General features: G+C 56.2%; 1 protein-coding gene across 2 annotated transcripts; it reads left to right on the forward strand.

The window, feature by feature from the left end:
• Window positions 1-6,871: 6,871 nt before the first annotated feature.
• TINAGL1 (tubulointerstitial nephritis antigen like 1) lies at window positions 6,872-16,793 on the forward strand. Of its 2 annotated transcripts, XM_068539362.1 has the most exons (12): window positions 6,872-6,936; window positions 7,463-7,780; window positions 8,714-8,777; window positions 12,466-12,558; window positions 12,777-12,891; window positions 14,201-14,324; window positions 14,412-14,562; window positions 14,691-14,880; window positions 14,991-15,036; window positions 15,309-15,432; window positions 16,203-16,248; window positions 16,356-16,793. In XM_068539362.1, the coding sequence occupies exons 2-12, from the start codon at window positions 7,471-7,473 to the stop codon at window positions 16,494-16,496; spliced, it is 1,404 nt and encodes a 467-aa protein (XP_068395463.1). In that variant the 5' UTR covers window positions 6,872-6,936; window positions 7,463-7,470; the 3' UTR covers window positions 16,497-16,793. The 2 variants fall into 2 exon arrangements, with proteins under 2 accessions (XP_068395463.1, XP_068395464.1); XM_068539363.1 differs by lacking the exon at window positions 7,463-7,780 and having other exon boundaries at window positions 6,876-6,936.
• The last annotated feature ends 2,505 nt before the right edge of the window (window positions 16,794-19,298 follow it).

A 19,298-nucleotide genomic window follows, 5' to 3' on the forward strand; every position in this document is an offset into this window, starting at 1 on the left:
AGTTTCAGGAGATTCTTAGGGATCCTGGGTCAAGATATCCCATCCTCTGTCTAATTAACGTGAGGTTGGTTCCGAACATTTGAGGCTTGACCTAGGATAAGTAATTTGAGTGTTTCTTTCAGCAGATGTTGGTTGTGCTTCCGACAGGGAAGTACGTCCTGGTCTCTCTTAGATGTGGACTTAACTTCCATGACCTCTGCCTATGCATCACTCTCACCCCTGGGAGATGTGTGGGGCTGTTTGTTACCGTCCAAACTGACACACACAGAGAACAGAGACCCTTCGCATGTGCAAACGCCATGTACAGATTCCAGACCTGCTCTAATCCTATTTGACTGCTTTAATCTGGTTTTTGTACGGGTTGACCCAAGAGGTTTGAGCAGGTTTACATTAGTTTCAGCTAGTTTTAACTGGTTTGACTCACTATATGTAGGCGTAAGCACATTTGCATCTATTTGACTATTCTGAGCTCATTTGTGGCTGTTTTGATTTGGGTTATTTTAATAATGGCAGACACTCATATTGCACCTGTGATGTGTCGGCACAGTCAATTCCAAGGGCTTTACGTTAAGTCCTGTAATTCTTACAACTACTCTGCAGGCGGGACGGCTATTAGTGTCTTCATTTTACATGTGGATAAACTGAGGCACAGAGAGCTTCAGAAAACTGCCCCAGGTTTCCTGGTCCCTGAGAAGTGGAGCCGGGATTTGAACCTACCCCATCTGGCTGCTAAGTCTGTGCTCTGAACCTTGACGTTAGGCTGTATCACTGCTGATGAGTCTTTGACCACTTCTTGATACGTCAGTTCTGTCTGAGCCCGTTTGTTCTGCTTTTGCCAGTACGAGCTGCTTGGTGTTGGTTCCGTCCGCAAACAGACTTGCATTTGGCCCATTCTGATTGACCCACAGATCTCAGGTCTCACGGAGCCTAGAAAGGGAAGACCGCTATATTAGTTTCTTGGGGCTGCTGGAACAAACTGCCACAGATTTGACTGCTTAAAATGGAAATGTATTTTCTCATGGTCTGGAGGCCAGAAGTTCAAAATCAAGGTGTCAGCAGGGCCATTCTCTCTCTGGAGGCTCGAGGGGAGAATCTGCTTCTTGCCTCCTCCAGCTTTTGGTGGCTCCACGTGTTCCTTGGCTTGTGGCCGCATCACTCCAATCTCTGCATCCACAGTCACATGGCTTCGGCTTCCTCCTCTTCCTCTGTGTGTCTCTCATAAGGACATCTGTCAGTAGATTTAGCACACACCTCCAACTGCCCCCTCCCCAAGATATTCAGGCTGATCTCATCTCAAGATCTTTATCTGCAGACTCTGTTTCCAAATAAGGTTACAGCCACAGGTTTTAGGAATTAAGACTTGGACATATCTTTTGGGGGGGCTCCATTCAACCTATTACAACCACTAGGGTCACATCACAGCATTTCCCCCTGAGAACCTAGCTCTTAAAAGTGACTCTTTCTATCAGATTGGGTTTTTACCCAACCTTCAGGGCTTTATTACTTTCTGCTTAGGGATTAAAAGGCGAAAGTGTTCAATGTGCTTGCAGCCACGGAAGAGCCCCTTGTACTTTTCAAGACCCATTTATTAATATTCCTGGCCGGGAAAATCAGGAATTCCTGGAAACACCAAGCAAGGTGTGGAAATGTTTCTGTAAATAGGCACCGGAAGACAGAACCCACTTTCTAAGATGTTTGCTGATGATAACACCAAACTTACTGTTCCCTGGGGAGCTCTCTTTAGTGAAAGTAATGCTGAATTGAAGGAGGGCAGATAATTAAGAGATGAGGGGGAGCCGTTAATCCCCCCAAAAATCTCCGCACTCCTGGCCGAGGGTTGAAAGAAGCCAGTCATTTAGATAAAGATAGAGATGAAGAAATGGTGTTGTTACTCAGCAAATAGACTTTGCAAGGAAGCAGCACTCGGGGCGCTTTGTACTCAACTGGCCCCAGCACCAATATACAGAAATATAACAGAAAGAGGAAAGCTCTGTTTCTCTTTTCTGCATTTCCCCACTTGCACCCATAGCTGACGACCATGAACACTACCGGCTGTGAGAGTCAACTTAGTCCTTGGATAGTTTTAGCATCTGCAGAGGCTTCAGGGATTGGGCTCAAGGTCCTGCTCTGCCCCTATCAGCTGTGTGACCTTGGGCAAGCCAGAAAGCCTTTCTGAGTCTTGACTTTCCCATCTGCCAATTGATTTAATAGGATTACCCGGGAAAAGGCCCACGTTTGGCACTTGCCGTGTATGGCAGAAAACACACTAGCAAACAGACTGGCCGGCCGGGGTCATTACAAATTCATGGTCAGCAACTTCGAATGGTCACTCCGTACTGCCGGAAATCCTACTCTGTTTCTTTAGTGGGCTTGATTCTGATAACTATTTCACATTTAATCCTTGATCCTCCGTCCCCTCTTCTTTTCCTGTCTCACTTTGGCTGCAACTTGCTTCCACTCCATTGGCAAAATAGAAACCATCAGAGGAGGTTCCCTCAGCTTTGCGTGGCTGATTCTACAAATCCACCTCCTCGTCTTCTGCCTCTCAAGACGATTGTCCCTGCTCCTATCAAAGGCCAGCTCTCTCCTCCTGTGCTCCGGGTCCCCTCCCTCTTACTTTAGCAAGGACTTTGATCCTGAGAAATCCCCTCTCTCTGTATCATCAGTTCCTCCCCAGCTCCTTGCCATCAGCATAGAGATACGATGTTATAGTGTCCATATTTGGACAAAACTGTCCCTTCACCCTCCTTATTTCCTTCCAGCCAAAGCCCCATTTCTCAGCTTCCCTTTGCATTAGAATGTTCTAAAACGTTGCCAGTGGTTGTTCTCTCTGGTTCATTGGCTCCTAATTGCAGCTCCACCCCTGCCAATCAGCTTCCATCCTGATTCTTCCACTGAGACCGCTCCATCAAGGTTGCCCCGAGGTCCTTGCTGCCACATCTAGTGGACACACCTCTGTCCTCAGCCTACTCGACCTTTCGGCAGCATTCCACACGGGCAGCTCCTCCTCCTAGGTCTTGAAGCACTCTCTTCCCTTGGCTTCCCGACAGCTCTCTCACCTGGACTCCCCTTTCCTCCCTGACCGCTCCTGCTCAGCCTACTGTACCCTCTCCTCCTCTCTGCCCAGCTCCTGATATAGGAGTGGCCCCAGGCTCTGTCCTCCCGCTTTTCCAGTCTGAGCTGGAAACCAGCCTAGGTCACACAGTCTCTGTGGGTCCAAGTGGTCCCCAAGCCTCCCCAGGCTCCAGGAAGGGGAACAGCAGAGAATTTGGGACCATCCTCAACCCGTCAGCTAGAAACCCGGAAGTCCTCCTCAATTCCTCCCCTCTCTCACCCATCACCTCTGACCCTCCAGCAAGTCCACAATAGGTCCCCAACAAGCCTGCTTCTCATGATCCTCACGGCCCCCAGCCTCGTTCAGGCCTCAGCATTTCTAGCCTGGGTCACACCATCGCCTCCTACCTGGGCCCCCTGATTCCACTCTTACCTTGTAGTCATCTGTTCTCTACAGAGCAGGCAGAGTGGGTTTTTGCACGTGTGAATCAGACAATTTCACTGCCATGTTGAAATCTCTTTAGTGCTCAGAAGACAATTCAAGCTCCTAACTACAGCCCACGCAGCCCACCTCCCAGCCTCATGTTGCTCCTCTGCCCCCCTCGTTCACTGCAGAGTGGCCACTCTGGGCTTCCTTCTGTGTCTCAAACAGACCAACTTGTGCCCGGCCTCAGGGCTGTTGCTCATGCTGGCCCAGCTTCCTGGAACACCCTCTAGGAAGGGCTGCCTCCTTCTCATCCTTCAGCCTCAGCTCAAATGCCATCTCCTCTCTGAGACCCCCTTGACCATCACATGACTGCAGGTTCCCACGCCATGTGCACGGCTTCATAACACTCAGCATCTAGCACAGGGCCTGGCACATAGTAAATGCTCAATAAATACTTGTGGAATGAATGAGAAAAATCAAACAGGAAAGCATTCCACGGCTCAGTACAACAGACTTCCACATGGCCCCGAATCTCATCTCCCACAAGCTCCAGCATGCTACGGCAGCGCAACACTTTGCCACACAGCCCTGCGGGCAGTGCTTTGATAACACAGTCCAACGGGCCCCAGGAAGCCCGACATGTCACGACAGGGCCCAACACGGACAACATTAGGCCTGGCCTGGATCTCAGACTCAGCTCCAGGTATCACTGCTCCAAGCTCTGGATGTGTCCAGCTGACCACAGGGGCCCACAAGGGACCCCCAGCCCTAGCTGTGGTGCCATTTGGGACCCAAACATCTGAGCCCCCATGCCTCAGGTGGTGGGTAGTCGGCCGCAGACCTGGGTTGAGCAGAGTACAATGGGTCTTTGTCTTCCCAGGAGGCCCTGCTCAGCCTCCAGAGGAGAATGGTCCATTCTGAGCACCCAGAGCAGCTGGGGAAGGGGGAGGTGGAGGAGGGGTAGCATCTGAGTATAGAAGGGAAACCAAGGCCCAGAGAGAGGCAGTGTCTGCCCAGGGTCACAAGTGAGGGAGGTCAGAGTCACTGCAGAGCCCCAGGCCACCTGCCTCCCAGGAATCCAAAGGGCTCAGAGGGTAAGGCCTGCTGCTATCTCCTCACCTGTTGCTCTGCCCTAGGCCCTCGGACAAGAGTAAAGACAGAGAATGAGTCACCAGGAAGGAGAGGGGCCATGGAAAAGGAAAGTGGGTTTCCAGCCCCTCCCCCAGAGCCCTGCCCTTTTCCTTTCCTCTTTGGCCAAGGAACCCAGTGAGTCACAAGATTCCACTGGGGCGGGCTCAGTGCCAAGCTCAGTAATGACGAGGGACCTTGGAGCCATGCTTTTGGCTCTGCTCTCTTTCCCTGCTCTGTGTTCCTGTCTCCTATGCATGGACAGACAGGCAGGCAAGGACAGGCAGATAACTAAAACCCGTGAACAGACACAAACAGACACCTACACAGACACACAGACTCCTAGCAAGACAGACACCTAGTAGCTAGGCAGACACAGACAGGGACAGTCACACAGCTATACACAGCGACACACAAGCCAACAAGCACACAAATACAGGCAAACAGTACACTGATGGACAAGACAGACAAACCCATGACCACACAGAGGCAACATCCAGACAAATAGGCAGGCACATAACAGACAGGTAACAGAGAGACAAGCAGACTCACACACTCAAGCAGAAACACCTCACAGACTCAGATACACGTACAACACTGACAACATGGGTGGCCTACAGGGGGTGATTTGGGGCAAAGAACAGGCCAGACGCCCCTGGGCCAGGCCCGAGCCCCAGAACCACACTGAAACTGACTCATAAAAGTGGGTTCTCTGGGCATGAACTCTTCTGAAGGCAGCCTCCATCTCCTTCCCAATACGAGGGGCCCACCTTGCAGTAAGATGAATGGAGGTTAGACATGGAAAGGGACTTCCCGACCAGGAGGGTGTTGAGACCTGCAGTGGGTGACTAAGGGTGACGGGGGAAAGGAGTGGAGTGGTGGTAGGTAGGGAGCCTGCATTCTGGCTGTGTGCCCTTGGGCAACTCTGTCCTTCTGAGCCTCAAGTGTCTCATCTAGGTTCTGTCCTCCGGGGTCCCTGCACGGAGCAGATGGCCAGCGCCTGTGAGTGTTCCCACCAACGCTGGGGCTCCAGGACATTACTCCTCCATCCTCCGCACGCGCACCCAGGGCAGGATTCCCTCGTTGACTCCCTGCCCAGTACCCCCTGGCAGGGGGTAACCCAGTCAACCCAGTCACAGATGCCGGTTGTCCTGGTCCCTCCCCTCCCCCTGGGGCTGGCCAGCTGAGGATGCCCCAAGGCTGGGGGAGGGGTGCAGGGAGGTCAGAGAGAGGGCAAAGGGAATCCCCGATACTTGAAGCTTCCCTCACCTAGGGGCGGCTGAGAGGCTCAGGCCAGGGATGGGGGGATCTGTCCAGGTGGAGTCTCTTTCATCCTCCCGCTGTTAGAATCCTCTGGCCCGGACCCAAACTGTTGGAAGAGAGGGGATTGCGCAATGGGGAGGTAAAAGGTGATGGGCAGGCCTGGCGGGACAGAAGCCCCATTGTTTGGGGCCCAGGCCAGCCTGGGCAAAGGCAGGGTTTATAACCAGGGCAGGAAGCGGGGGTCTCTGCAGGGGGCACCAGCTGGCAGGGCTCTTCCTTTGGACCCTGGATGGGGGACAGGTGCCGAGCAGGATGCCCCCTGGAGGGGTTGATAGAGGGAGCAGTGTTTGGCGAGGTGCCGGAACTGAGTGGGGAGGGCGGACCCAAAGAGGGGTCTCAGGGCAGGGAGGCAGCTCCCACACCACACCCACCCCACCCCCTCGGGAGGATGAGCAGCCCAAGGGTCCTAAATCCTCCTCCTCCAGATTCCAGTCATTCCTGGGAACGGAGGCGGCTTGGGGCGGCTCCAAGCCTCGGGGGGGGGGGCACTGTGAAGAGGGGTGTGCATGGCTGTATTTATTACTGAGGGGTCACGGGGGGCTTAGAGATTTTTGCCGCCCACACTCTCCCCATCATTTCCCACACTTAGGTCCCAAACTCGGAGCTCCGCTGCCCCCTATCTTCCCTTGTCCGCGCGAGCCCCTCAGCCCCACGGCGAAGCCCACTGGGCAGTCCTTACCAGTGTCACACCACAGTTGTTTCTGCTTCGGTTGGAGTTCCGCCCCTAAGGGAACGGCTTCCACCGGAGACCCAGCAAGGTCAGTCACGTGCTCACGGTCCCTCTCACTAGTCCCAATTTCGGAGTTACGGCCGGGCTCTTCCAGGTGCAAAAGAGCCGGGGCCCCTCCCTCCCGCCGCCGGGGCGGGGGCGGCGCGCAGGGCGGGGCGGTACAAAAAGCGATCCCGCCCAGCGTTCCTCACTTGACTTTGAGTGTCCGGCGGTCGCGGGAGCGGGAAGGCGGAGGCGAGTAGGGCAGCCGGGCTCAGCCCACACACCTCACCAGGTAGGGACGCTCCCCTGCTCAGAGGGGAGACGGTGTAGACAGAAGGAACAGAGAGCATGAGGGGCCAGGTGGAGGGACGAAGACAGGTGGCAGAGAGGGAGAGTGGAGGGGGGCAGAGGGGCACAGAGAGAGGGACACATGAGGGCACAAAGTCAGGGACCCCCATCAAGGACGGAGGCTGAGGGAAGCACAGGGATCCAGAACAGGAGGAGACCCCGGGTGCGAAGCATGGGTGTTGAGTGGGGAGCACCAAGAATAACGCCATCCCCACCTCCTGTCCTTGAAGGTCCCCCGGCAGGTCAGGGAGGGGCTCCATTTCTTGCTTAAGCCCCTTCCCCCTGTAAGCCAGGGCACATAAACTGTGGCTCCTCGCCCCTGTCCTGCCTGGGGACACAGGAATCAGGGTCCCTGATGGAACCCCTTGGACTCACAGCCCCAGGAAGCTGGGAGATCAGTCCCTGGGGTGCCAGGGAATCTGTGTTGCCCACCACTTCTGACCCCTGAACTCTGCCCTCCCTGGGCCCAGGAGGCATCATGTGGCGATGTCCACTGGGGCTGCTGCTGTTGCTGCTGCCGGCTGGCGAGTTGGCCCTGGGTGCCCAGCGGGGTCGTGGGCGCCGGGAGCTAGCACCGGCTCTGCACCTGCGGGGCATCCGGGATGCGGGTGGCCGGTACTGCCAGGAGCAGGACCTGTGCTGCCGCGGCCGCGCCGATGACTGCGCCCTGCCCTACCTGGGTGCTACCTGTTACTGTGATCTCTTCTGCAACCGCACCGTCTCCGACTGCTGCCCTGACTTCTGGGACTTCTGCCTCGGCGTGCCACCCCCCTTTCCCCCCATCCAAGGTGGGCACCAGACGGCCAGGGGTGGGTCGCTTTGTCAAGCCCAAACTCAGCAAGGCTCAGCAGCAAGGCTGATGCATTGACATTTCCAGGGGGAGGCTTTGTAGAATCTGGGAAAGAGACCCCGCCCCTCTCTCTGCGCTTCTGGGAAGTCCCCACTCTGGTCTAACTTGAATCTCTCCAGTAAGATGGAAAAAGAAGAGCCTCGGGCTGTGGGATTTTAAGTTGGCCCAGGAGGAGGGCAGCCTCCTGCCCTTTCTCCCAGTCCTGCCTGTCTCCATATTCTGGACTTAGAAGGTGCTGGCCCCACCTGCTGACTCACCCTCAGACTGATAAAGCACACAGGGGTTGGTCAGCGTCATCTTAACAATTCCTCTGCCTTTGCTCAGGATTCTCTACCCCTGAGATGGCTGGTCACACCTGGGAGGTGGGTTAAGTCTGTTCCTGCTCTCAGCTCTCACCACCATCCACTCGCCCTTATGCAAGAGGAGAGTCACTTGAATTCTTTCCCACAATTCCATGGGGCTGCGGGTGTGAGACTGCATACCTGGGCTGTCACTCCAAAGTGCTGTGTCATCTTAGGGGTGTCACTTACTTTCTCTGGGCTTTGGCTTCCCCATACTCCTCCCACTCCCCATCTCCAAACCCCAATTCATTTAAATGGCATAGGATCTAAGGAATGTTGTGGCTAGCATCCAAGCAAAGCGAGAGGGATCCGAGCTGGAGTCGCTGAAGAACTTCCCAAGTAGCAGTTGGTGTGTGACCCTGTAGGAGATGTCTTAAGTTATAGCTTGGCTTTAGTTTCAGTGAGGGCTGGTGTGTGTGAGTGTGTGTGTTTGGGAGGATTCGGGACACCTGACCTCTGAGGACCTGGCCATCTCAACCCATCGTCTCTGGTCTTGGCTCCACTTCTCTTTCTGACTTTCCTCCCACCAGGATGTATGCACAGGGGTCGCATCTATCCAGTCTTGGGAACCTACTGGGACAACTGTAACCGTTGGTGAGTGTTGGGGGCTTGCCTTGTGGGCTTTGTGGAACAGACTTGGTTCAAATCCTATCCCTGTCACTCCCTTGCTGGGGGCAAGGCCTTTCCCTTTTCTGAGCCTCAGTTTCCTCATCTGTAACGTGGGAATTTTTACACGGACCGTGTCAACTTCTATACCAGCATTCCAACAGCAGTCCCCAGGAGCAGTCAACCATGGATGCCCAGCTCCAGGTGCAGCCCCTCCTGCCTGGGGCTAGGCTACTGCCCCTCCCAACCTTTCTCCCTGTCACGGGAGAGTCCAAGAAGGGGGCGCCAGGAAGGAAACCTCTGACTGCAGCATCCGTTGCCCTGGACCGGATGAGGGTCAGGGATGGCTGAGCTGGCAGCCAGCCAGACTGTAGCAGGGCCTTCCCTGGAATGTGGCCCCTCCTCCTCCCCCAACCCTCCCCACCATTCCCAGTAGGAGAATGAAGGGGTTGGGGTGCCCCTCTACCTTAATCTGAGGCCTGAGATGGGAGGTGCGAAGCCTTGAATGCCTTAATGGAAATAATGGGGACCCTAAGACTTAGAGGAGGAGGCCCTGCACCCACTCCACCCCATGCCCTGGGACTGAGAGGGCCCCAGGGAGGAGGAAACTTTTTGGAATGCATTACGCATAAGCTGTTTCCATTGCCTCACTGGCGTGAGGGGTGCCTGGGTCACAGTGAGAGTGGGGACTCGTGCATTTTAGCGTGTGTCTGGGTGAGAGAGCGTGTGTGTGTGTGCACGCTTTGAGTGTGTGTGACCTGTGTGTGTGTTTCAAAAGATGGAGCGTGCTTGCATGATTCTGCTGCTACTGATAGGATGGCTCTGGACATGGAGGGGTTAACACTCTCTCTCGGTCCCTTCCCTAGGGCCTGGCCACCCAGGCCCCCTCTGGAATGCTGGGACCTGCTGCCACCAGTCCTGCCTAGACCTGCTTGGACAGCCCTGGGGGGCAAAGGGGGAGGTGGCAGGAAAGGACTGACCAAGCCACTGCCCTCCCAGGCCAGTTTTGGCTGTGTTCCCTGCACTTGACACCTGAGGGAGGGTGTGGGACAGTGTCTGTGGGCCTCCCAGGCTCTGTGAGCCCTCGAGGATGCTTTCGAGAGTCAGAGGGGGAAGGGAAGGATGAAAACCTCCCTGAAAGTGCCCCCACAGCTCCTGGGGCTGGAGATCCCAGCCATACTGGGTCTTCGTCCCCTTGAGGCTCCTTAAAAGGCAACAAGGGAGGCGGGAGCCTTGGGCAGGCTTGAAAGGATGCAGTTTAGCATCTTGTCATAGCAGAGTTATGAGCTTGTAAAAGCACTGTAGAATTCATAGAATTCAACTGTTCAGTCGACACCTATTAGAGACCTACTATGTGCCAGGTGCTGTGCTGGGCCAAGGAGATGCAGCCAGAATGCGGCAGACAGTCCTTGTCCCTGCACTGGAGCCTCTAGTCTAATGGTGACACAAATAACAAACCTGTCATTACAACCTTACAGGTGTGATGGGGGGAAAAGAGGTTAATGGGGGACCCTAGTTTAGAGTGGGGTGGGGGCGAGGGAAGGCTACTCAGGAAGGGATATTTATGCAGATACCAGGGAGATGAGAGCATGAGTGGCCCAGGCCCAGGAGGAGGGAACATGGGGGAAAATGGCTTGTGGAACGGCCAGGAGGTGGGACCGAGCTCATTGCAGCTGGAGCTGTGAAATGGGGAGAGAGGCCCCGAGGAGGGGCAGGCCACGTCCCATGGGTCTCATAAGCTGCACCAAGGATTTTGCATTTTGCTCTAAGTGTCGTGCGCAGCCACTTAGGGAGCACACAGTCTGATTTGTGTTGTTCAAAGATCTCTCTGGCTTTAAGAGAGGGGTGTGTGTATTGGGCGGAGGGAATCACAACGAAGCAGGGAGCCTGGTTAGGAAGCCACTGCTGGGGTCCAGGTGAGAGGGGATAAGGGGCCAGTGTAGGGTGATGGTGGTGGAGGGGTGAGAGGCAGGTGGATTCGGAGTCTTTCATGACCAGCTGATAGGGCAGGCTGGTGATAGGTGGGTATGGGTGAGGGGCAGGCGGTAGGGGAGACACCACGGACCACACGGAGTTCTGGCTTGAACAACTGGGTAGATAAGGTGCCGTTTTCTGAGTTGAGGATGTTAAGGGAGGAACAGGTTTGGGGGAAGATAGTTTGGCCATTCTGAGATACCTTTCACACACCCAGAGGAGCTGTCAGGAGGCCAGCTGGATATGAGTCTGAAACTCAGGGGGGTGGGGAGTTGGGGTTCCTGTAATGAGAACAATAATGGAAGATAACAATTCTTGAGCACATCACATGGGCCAGGCCCTGGGCTGAGTACTTTGCAAGCTTGCCTTTTAATCCCTGGAATGTGGTACTATTATTATCCTCATTTTACAGACAACATTGAGGGAGAGTTTAAAATAACTTACCTAAGGTCACATGACTAGTCAGCTAGACTCTGAACCCTGGATTCAATTCAGAATCCATGCTCTTAATCACTTCACTGTACTGCCCCATTCATTCATTCATTCATTCATTCCACAAATATCTATTGTGTGGCTATGATGTGCTAGGTTTTGTTTTTAGGCACTGAAGGTATCAAACAATACCTGCCCTCAAGGACCTTAGATTCTGTGAGGAAACAGGTATAGACAATATAAATAACTAAAGATATAATATGTCAGATAGTGATGACAGGCTGAGGAGAAAAGAAAACAGGGAAGCAGGGTAGGAAGGGTGGAGGATGCTGAGATAGGGTGGCCAGGGCAGGCCGCCCTGAGAAGGTAACATTTGAATAAGGACTTAGAAGAAGTGAGAGGGGCCATGAGGATGTTGGAGGAAGAACAGCGCAAAGGCCCTGGGGCAGGAGCACGGCTGGTGTCAACAGTCGGGACCAGCCTGGCTGGGACCTCAGGCACCAGGACGGGGAAGAGGGGGTCAGAGAGGGGACAGGAGGACAGATCGTGCAGGGCCTTGTTGGCACTGGAAGGACTTTGGCTCTTATTCTTGATGTGAAGCCAGTGGCAGGTTTTGGGCAGGGGAATGGCATGATATGATTTGGGTTTAACAGGATCGCTCGGGCAGCTGTGTTAAAAATATACCGAAGCGGGGGAGGGGGGCACAGGGCAGAATCGGAGAGAACAGTGAGGAGGCTACAGCATAATCCAAGTGAAAGGTGATTGGACCATGGTGGCTGCAGAAAAGAATGAGACGTGGTTTGGATTCTGGATGTGTTTTTAAGGTAGAGTCAACACGATTTGCCAGTGAATCGGGTTAGCATGTGAGAGAGAGTCAAGGGTGCCTCCCAGGCTTTTGGCCTACGCTCCAGGAGAGGAATGGAGTGCCGTTTTCAAGGACTGTGGCAGGCGCAGGCCTGGGAGTAGGGGAGAACAGGAATTTGGTTTGGGATGTGGTGAGTGTGACCTGTTAGACACCCAGGAGGTGATGTGGTGTAGCAGTAAGATCCTTGAATCTGGAGTTTAGGGAGAGATCTGAGAAGCAGATGTAAACTTGAGAATCATAAAATTTGAAATTGACATTTAAAGCCACCAGGCTGGATGGGATCATCTGGCGGTCCTCTCATAGGTGCTGATGCAGAATTTCAGGCCCGTGTTGACCTCTGAGGCCTCCTCCCTTCCGAGGATGCCCAGCACCACCTCACCTCTTCCTTCCCTCCTGTTCTTCCAGCACCTGCCAGGAGAAAGGGCAGTGGGAGTGTGACCAGGAGCCATGCCTGGTGGACGAAAACATGATCAAGGCCATCAACCAAGGCAACTATGGGTGAGAGGCCCTAAAAATGCCCCGAGTGGGCACACATGCACGTGCACACACATATACACATATGTTCTGCCCGAGATGCATGTCCTGCCAGGTGCACCCACACTCAGATCTTATTCATGTGTACATTTAGCTGGTAGGCATTCTCTCCCACCCACATGCGCATACCTCCAGGACCCCCAGCCTTGGCCGGTCTGTGACCTCCATCCCCTCTCTTTCAGGTGGCGGGCTGGGAACCACAGTGCCTTCTGGGGCATGACCCTGGATGAGGGCATTCGCTACCGCCTGGGCACCATCCGCCCGTCTTCCTCCGTCACCAATATGAATGAGATTCATGTAAGTCCATCCCTGCCCACAATCCTGCCATCTCCTCTTGGCCTACGACCCCAGGGACCCTGGCACCCTGTGTCCTGCTTCTCCAAGGGCCTAGGCCTGTCCCCCACCAATAGGCTGTGTATCCCTGGACAAGGGACTCCCCTTCTCTGGGCCTTAGGTTTCTGCCTATAACAAGATATGCTGCACTGCAAGAACTGATGCTCAGATTCTGAGTTTTGTGGTCCCAGCATCTGACCCTCCCTAGCTTCTCCGGCCTCTCCGGCTTGGGAAAAATGTCATTGGTCCCAGTATGGCTGGGTTAGGGCCCTAAGGGCCAGGAGGTCACCTTGGTATTTTGGGAAGGGAGGGACAGACACTCCTCCAGCTTTGGCCAGAGAGCAGCAATTCTCAGAAACAAACACCATCTCAGCAGAACCCCCAGGGAGGAGGGGGTTTCTCCCTTCCCACCAGTGGGACCCTCCAGAGGAAGAAATGAGAACCAGACCCAGAACAGTCAAAGGGTGAGGAAGGGGAGCTTCAGCGGGACAGGGCTGGGTCACATGCCAGAGGCTCCTTCCATCAGTGGCCAGCAGGGAGGAGGCGGTGACTGGCCAGAGCGGCCCTCCCTGCAGAGGGAGCTCAGCTCAAGGCTGAGGTGACCAGACCCTGCCCCTGCCCTTACTCCCCTGGGCCTCCGGCTATTTTCTGCCTCCTGCTGTTTGCCTTGGCAGCCTGCCCAGTCACGGGACCTTACTGCTTCTTCCCTCCCCTGCCCTTTGGGGCCTGAAGCCCAAGGTCCTGGTGGGAAGAAGGATGTAGCAGATCAGAAGGTGCAGAGGAGGAAAGAGGCAGGGGTTGAGGATGGAAAGTGGCCCGACCACTTCCCTATTCCTGGCTTCAATTGCCTCACCTGTAAAACAGGACTAGTCACCCCCCACCTGACACTAGAGAGGCACTAAATGGTGCCGGGGTCTTCCTCTGGGTCACCGTGGAGGTTGCTGGACTCTCTCAGCAACAGAGGGCTCAAGATCAAACTGCAGAAGGCCCTGGACTCTTTTTTTTTTTTTTTTTAACATCTTTATTGGAGTATAATTGCTTTACAGTGGTGTGTTAGTTTCTGCTATATAACAAAGTGAATCAGCTATGCATATACATATATCCCCATATCTCTTCCCTCTTGCGTCTCCCTCCCACCCTCCCTATCCCACCCCTCTAGGTGATCACAAAGCACCGAGGCCCTGGACTCTTGGGAGACCTCCAATGCCTAGGGCCCCTGAGGGGCAGTCTGGGGCAGAGGCAGGAGGCAGACAGAGTGACCTTTTCCTTGCAGACAGTGCTGAGCCCAGGGGAGGTGCTGCCCAGAGCCTTCGAGGCCTCTGAGAAGTGGCCCAACCTGATCCACGACCCTCTCGACCAGGGCAACTGTGCAGGCTCCTGGGCCTTCTCCACGGCAGGTATGTTCAAGGGCAGGGGCTGGCCAGGTGGGAAAGGAGGGCAAAGGCCTGACCCCCTGACAGCCCCTCTACCTCCCCTCCCACCAGCCGTGGCATCTGATCGAGTCTCAATCCATTCTCTGGGGCACATGACACCTGTCCTGTCGCCCCAGAACCTGCTGTCTTGTGACACGCACAACCAGCAGGGTTGCCGCGGTGGGCGACTTGACGGTGCCTGGTGGTTCCTGCGCCGTCGAGGGTGAGCAGCAAGGGGGTAGGGAAGAGGGCATGAGGCGGGGGTCTTAGGAAGGGAAAGCCTGCAGGAAGGGCCTGGGCCAGGCTGCCCCGTGCCCACTCTGTCCCCGCTCCCTCCTGCTGCCCCTGCAGGGTTGTGTCTGACCACTGCTACCCGTTCTCGGGCCATGGGTGGGACGAGGCTGGCTCCGCACCCCGCTGCATGATGCACAGTCGGGCCATGGGTCGGGGCAAACGGCAGGCCACCGCCCGCTGCCCCAGTAGCTATGTCCATGCCAATGACATCTACCAGGTCACTCCTGCCTACCGCCTCGGCTCCAACGTAAGTCTGCACTTGGGTGAGGGGGCAAAGGCAGGAGAGCTGGAAGGTTGGCCAAAGGCTTGAGCCTTGCGCCTGATGGATACTCTTCTCCCCACCCCCTCACCCTTCAGGAGAAGGAGATCATGAAGGAGCTGATGGAGAATGGCCCTGTCCAAGGTAAATGCCCCTCATCCTGCCCCCTGATTCCAGAAGCTTGTGCCTGCTTGAGACTGGGCACAGAGGCACAGGTGGTCCGTACAGCATTGAGCAGCAGGTCCACTGGGGCCAGGAGCGGGGGGACCATGTCCCTTCCCCAGGAGCAGCACCTGGAGGGGGCACTTAGAGTCTTGGTACCAGAGGCCCCGGGGCCTGGGCATGCATCTCCAGGCTTGGGTATCAGTGCCTGTGCTGATGGGCTGAGCCAGCCCCATTTTGACCTCTGCCCACAGCCCTCATGGAGGTGCACGAGGACTTCTTCCTGTACCAGAGCGGCATCTACAGCCATACACCAGTGAGCCTTGGGAGGCCGGAGCAATACCGCCATCATGGGACCCATTCGGTCAAGATCACAGGGTGAGGGGCTTGGTGGGCAGGGGGGTTGGGGGCAGCAGGGCTTGCACTGGGGCCTCTGAGTCTGCCTTGAATCCTTACCCCTTCTCTGCAAAGCTCCATTTCATAGGGGAGGAAACCGAGACTCAAAAAGAGGAGGTACTTGCCCTGGGTCACACCAAGAGTTAGGGGCCTTTTAAGGTGTTTTAGAACTCTTCCTTCCTTACACACTGGGGAAACTAACTCCAAATGAAATACAGACAAGGATTCAAGAGTTGCTCAACCTCTCCCCAGCTCAGCACCTGTCCCAGCTCTGCCTGACTCACTCCCCCAGCCCTCAGTTTCCCCAGCTGATATAAGAGGCAATGCTAGAGTCACTGACTTCAATAGTCCAACCAATGAAATGTACTTTGCACACACACCCCGCCCCCCGCCCCCCGCCCCCCATCCCCTGCCAGGTGAGGAGGGAGGGCAGGCAGATGTGTGAGGTCCCAGAGAGCTGGTCGCTGGGATGTGGATCCCTGGAGGGGGGGAGGCCCAGTTTCCCTCCTTTTCTGCTTCCCCCTCCAGTTGTCCCTTTGGGACCGTCCCCGCACCGGGCACAGGTGCACAGAATTAGAGATGTGGAGACTGAGGGAGATGCAGAGAGGGACAGAGAGCTGCCCAAGTCCTGAGGGTGCACCCAAGTCACCAAAGGCAACAGGGGCCTGGGCAGGGAAGGCCGCGGGCGGGAGCTCGGGAGCTCCTGAAAGCAGGTGAATCAGCGCCCTTCCCCCTCCGGCTCTGCCCCGCAGGTGGGGGCAGGAGACGCTGCCCGACGGAAGGACGCTCAAGTACTGGGTGAGTCCCTGCGCCGCGTGCCCTGCGGCCGCTGTCACCTTCCCCCGGGCCTCCTGTCCTCCTCCCCCACTCCGATTCCCCTCCTCACGGCTCCTCCTCATTCCCAGACGGCGGCCAACTCGTGGGGCCCAGCCTGGGGAGAGAGGGGCCACTTCCGCATCGTGCGCGGCGCCAACGAGTGCGACATCGAGAGCTTCGTGCTGGGCGTCTGGGGCCGCGTGGGAATGGAGGACATGGGTCACCACTGAGGCCGCGGGCACCACGCCGGGAAGAGCCTCCTGTGGGGCAGCAGCCCCCGCCCCGCCCGCCCGCCCGACGGAGCTCCGGGCCCCAGGGGCCTAATCCTCGCGCGGGTTCCGCTGACGCAGCGCCCGGCTTGGGAGCCGCGGGCCGGCGAGGCTGGCGGAGCCCCCAGCCCTCCCAGCGGGGGCTGGGCAGGGCCTGGCCGGGGAGGAGCAAGACCACCGAAGCCAGGACACCCCCTTCTCCGGCCCCACCACTCCACCCCACCCTTGTACTCTTATTCCTCAAAGATATTTATTTTTCTTTTCACTGTTTTAAAATAAAAACAAAGTATTAATAACTATGTATCGGGGCTTCCCTGGTGGCCCAGTGGTTAAGAGTCCGCCTGCCAATGCAGGGGACACGGGTTCGAGCCCTGGCCCTGGACGGGGAAGATCCCACATGCCGCAGAGCAACAAAGCCCATGAGCCACAACTACTGAGCCTGTGCTCCAGAGTCCGTGAACCACAACTACTGAAGCCTGCGTGCCTAGAGCCCGTGCTCCACAACAAGAGAAGCCACCACAATGAGAAGCCCGCGCACCGCAACTAAGAGTAACCCCCGCTCGCCGCAACTAGAGAAAGCCCGCGCGCAGCAACAAAGACCCAACGCAGGCAAAAATAAATAAATAAATAAATAAACAAAAAAACAAAAAAAACTATGTATCTTGGAACTTCTGGGCATGGAAAACCAGGCCAGAGTTTGGGTGGCATATGGTTAGACAGCAGAAAGGACTGCCTGAGGTGGTGGGTTGGGGGGAGGTGGACCAGAAATCTTAGCCTCCATTCAGCCCTAATTGTCAGTGGCCCTGGACACTGACCCACTTGGAGGTGGGGCATGGATGGCATGGCCTTTGGCCTCTAGAGAGTCGTGGGCCCGTGGGAACCACCTCTCAGACGCTGAGTCAGCGTCGCCTGAGGCGGGGGAATCCAACCCACCAATCAGCAGAACTGGCGCCAGTGCCCAGCAGGCAAGGGGGGCACAGCCCCACAGAAGCTGGAGCCTCTGTCTCTGCAGATCAGCCTCTCCAAGCCACCCAGGCAAAGGGACCCCCCCTGCTTCCCCTACCTCTAGGCCAGGCTGGGCCTGCCTCTCTGAGCCCTCTCCCTCCCCCACCTCCCCATGCTCCCAGTGCCAGGAGAATTAAGTCCAGGCCTCGGCCTGGCATTCAAGGCCATCAGGACCCACCCCACCAGCCTCCTCACCAGCTTCTTCACCCAGTGCCCAGGCGACTCCAGAGTCCTCACTGCTCACTAATGTCCAGTACACACACAGACCACTGGGCATTTGTACATGCTGCTCTCGGTCCAGATGCCCTTCCGTTCCACCCACCCCTGTCCCACTGCTGTTTCAAAGCCAACTCCAGGGTTTCTTCAATCAGACAGTACTGGTGGAGAGTAACTGATGTGCCAGGTGCTGTGCAAGGGACCCATGAGCCCCCAAACCACCCCAACCCCACTTAGCATGGCTTAGACACCCCCTCCCTGAGCTCATCTGCGTCTTGCCCTTTCACCAGTATTTCACGTATCCTCCTTATGCTGGAAGTTCCTTGAGGGCAGCGAGTGGGTCTGGTTCATTGATGAGTCCTGGTACCCACACCTGTACACTGGATAAGGTGGTGTTACAGTTTGTGGAATGGTTGAATGAATATAACCCGTTCTTTCCCCCCCATTCCCTTCTCAAGACTCCCTCCCCAGCCCACCCCTCTAGGCACCATGGTCAGTGTGAAGCCCTGCCTTTCCAGGAGCTCAGGGAGGCTGTGCCTGGTGATGGGGCCTCCCATGGCAGGAATCCTCCTTGCCCCCACCCCCAGCTGACCGGGAAGGCAGGGGAGCCAGAGTCGCTGAGCAGAGGCAGCAGGGAGGTCTGTCCCCTGGCAGGCAACCCCTCAGGGCCAGCCTTGTCCCCCGGGGCCGCTTGGGCATCACCTGAAAGGAATGCGGGGTGACCGATAAGCCGCTGCCTTTGTTTCATTTCCTGTTTGCTAGGACGTCCCGAGCCGGCTCCCCTGGCCGGCCCGCCTGTCCCCAAGGAGCCAAGGCTGGCCGGGGGCCCTGGGGACAACGAAGGGAGGGGAGTCCTGAGCAGGGGTGACGGGGGCTGCCCAGTTACTACCCCCTCTGCACCTTTGGCTGCCAGACGCGCCCACTGCTCCCATCCCGCTGGAAAAACCCCGGTCCAGGGGCGCGGCTGGAATTTTCTACAAGGACCTTTGGCGGAAGCAATGGGGGTTGGGAAAGGGAGGGGAACAGGGGCGCGGCTGGGTCTCCAGGCTCTTAGCTCTGCCAGCCCTGCTGGGAGGCCTGACCCTCTGGACCCAAGTGGGGTCGGCCCAGCTCTGTTCCTGGGCCAGGGGCCCCAGGCCCGCAAGGTCCGCCGTGGAGTGGGAGAGCGTGTGAATGGGGCTGGGGTGGGCTTAGTGGGTGCCTCGTCAGCCACCTCTGGTTCTCTCAGTGAGAACCAACACTCAATGAACATGTTGTTGTAAAGGGAGAGGCAGACCAAGGACCTCCAACCAGATTACTGCCCTTGAGTGGGTCCAGAAAGAAATCCTGGCACCCCAGCACCCTGCTCTGTGTCCTGAGGCTAGTCCCTTGCTCTCTCTGGGCCAAGGGTGTCCTTAGACAAACCTGAGTTTGAACCCCTACTCTGCTTGTTCTGCACTGGCTATGTAATCTTGACCTCTCAGAGCCTCTGTTTTTCTATCTTTAATGGGGATAATAGTACTCACCTCCTGGAGTTATTGGGAGGATTAAAAGACACAAAGC

Source organism: Eschrichtius robustus, chromosome 3 (genome assembly GCF_028021215.1).
Source record: "Eschrichtius robustus isolate mEscRob2 chromosome 3, mEscRob2.pri, whole genome shotgun sequence".
Lineage (NCBI taxonomy): Eukaryota > Metazoa > Chordata > Mammalia > Artiodactyla > Eschrichtiidae > Eschrichtius > Eschrichtius robustus.

What these genes read in the sequence shown, in the direction of transcription:
- TINAGL1 (XM_068539362.1), top strand. Translation starts at nt 7,471, where the DNA reads ATGTGGCGATGTCCACTGGGGCTGCTGCTGTTGCTGCTGCCGGCTGGC. An exon ending in CCCCTTTCCCCCCATCCAAG is followed by an intron (nt 7,781 to 8,713) that starts GTGGGCACCAGA and finishes TCCTCCCACCAG; the next exon opens with GATGTATGCACAGGGGTCGC. An exon ending in CTGGGCCTTCTCCACGGCAG is followed by an intron (nt 14,325 to 14,411) that starts GTATGTTCAAGG and finishes CCCTCCCACCAG; the next exon opens with CCGTGGCATCTGATCGAGTC.